Here is a 1,563-nt window from a genome sequence, read left to right as displayed (position 1 = left end):
TTCTTGATGTCATAACAGATACTCGCCTTAGAATCGTCAAAATTTTGGTGTCGATCATTCGATTTCATCCTGGACACTACAGAAAATGGGCTAAAAGTGTTAAAAACCGGAATTTTCCCATTAAGCAAATGAATTAACAGTATGCAAACTGCTTTCAAAATATTTTATTCTGAGAATAAAATATGTTTGATCATCTGAAATATTTAACTTTGAGAAAGAAAAAACATAAACAATCTGTAAGGAAAAAGTTACCTAAAGCTTGGGGCTAAGCCCCCCTTTCTTTCTAAAATAGCAACGTCTCTGGAAATAAATACAGCCACCAAGAAAAAAATAATCAGTGAATAGTTTCACCTTAATAAATTAATGGGTGCTTGGATCTTATCATATTTTTTTTCTTACAAAATAATAACCCTCTTATTACAAAGTAACAAATAGTCACTCAAGGCTACTATTTATGTGAACTATTTCCATGAGATCTACAGCCTGAACGGTTCATGCACTTTTTCCCTTAGACAATTAAGATAACAGCTTTCTAATATTCACACAACACAGTTACAGCGTTTATTTCCTTCTTAGTGCCAAACTATGTGGTTCAACATCTTTAGGGTTAAACATCATCCCGTTATGAACACCGCGGAACGGAAGTAACATTAACGCCCTAATTCTCCGGTTAGTCTGAGCAAAGGTTTAGACCCACCTGCAGCATCTGAAACAATAAACTTTCTCCATAAAGATTTTAAGACATTCTAACGTTACAGCCCAACAACACAGCATCAAATTACTCACCATGAATAACAGCGCTGTACTCCCGTCCTCAGAGATGTGCTCCTCAGACATCTATCGCTCGCAGGTGAAACTTCGTTTCTGATTGGTTATCGACAATCTTAGGAGGGCTGTGATTGGATAAAACGGCTCAACAGATCCCGCCTCTTAAACGCCTTAACTTGACCCGTTAAATCTTATTGGTAGCTTCAGAAAGCAATCAAATCACGAGCCTACCTTTAAGAGCTTAAAATCAGCCCCGTTTGACACAAGCTGACATATTTTTATTTTATTTTATTTATTTAACCTTTATTTAACCAGGAAAAAAACTATTTAGATTAAAAACCTCCTTTTCAAGGGAGTCCTGGCCAAGAGGCAGCAAAGTTACATAATAAACAGAGATACATTAAATTAAAAAAAAAGATATTGAGTAAAACAATTACAGATCATTGAGGCTGCTTCAAATTCTTTCACTTTCAACTTAAAAGCATTTAAAGATAAAAACTCAGTCAACTTCCAGTTTCTTTGTAAAAAATTCCACACACAAGGAGCTGCGTAGCTAAAGGCTTTCTTCCCTAGTTCTGCGAGAGCAAAAGGAAGAGTGAGCAACAGCTGATCGTTGGATCTCAGGGCATTAGAGGCCATGCTTTTCTGTGTGACTGGCACAGACTGGTAATCTGTGATCCCAGGCATTTGCCCGGTGGAACGGTCCTAATTTCAGCGTGCAAGGGCCGGTGTAGGTACCAGATTGACTCAGGCTGCCAGATTGACTCGGGGGCCTGCGCCTTTTGATGACGCCAT

The 1,563-nt window shown here is 38.1% G+C and overlaps 1 protein-coding gene across 4 annotated transcripts in view; it reads right to left on the bottom strand.

Moving 5' to 3' along the window:
- The window catches only part of LOC107095773 (AP-1 complex subunit sigma-2), a 43,274-nt gene extending 42,426 nt beyond the window's left edge, over positions 1–848 (bottom strand). For all 4 annotated transcript variants that reach the window (XM_015392058.1, XM_015392059.1, XM_015392060.1 and 1 more), the window contains exon 1: positions 787–848. In XM_015392058.1, coding sequence (XP_015247544.1) covers positions 787–837 — 51 coding nt within the window. In that variant the 5' untranslated portion in view covers positions 838–848. The remainder of the gene's footprint in view (positions 1–786) is intronic.
- Between the last annotated feature and the right edge of the window lie 715 nt (positions 849–1,563).

Source organism: Cyprinodon variegatus, unplaced genomic scaffold (genome assembly GCF_000732505.1).
Source record: "Cyprinodon variegatus isolate N-32 unplaced genomic scaffold, C_variegatus-1.0 Scaffold572, whole genome shotgun sequence".
Classification (NCBI taxonomy): domain Eukaryota; kingdom Metazoa; phylum Chordata; class Actinopteri; order Cyprinodontiformes; family Cyprinodontidae; genus Cyprinodon; species Cyprinodon variegatus.
This window is presented reverse-complemented; position numbering and strand designations above follow the sequence as displayed.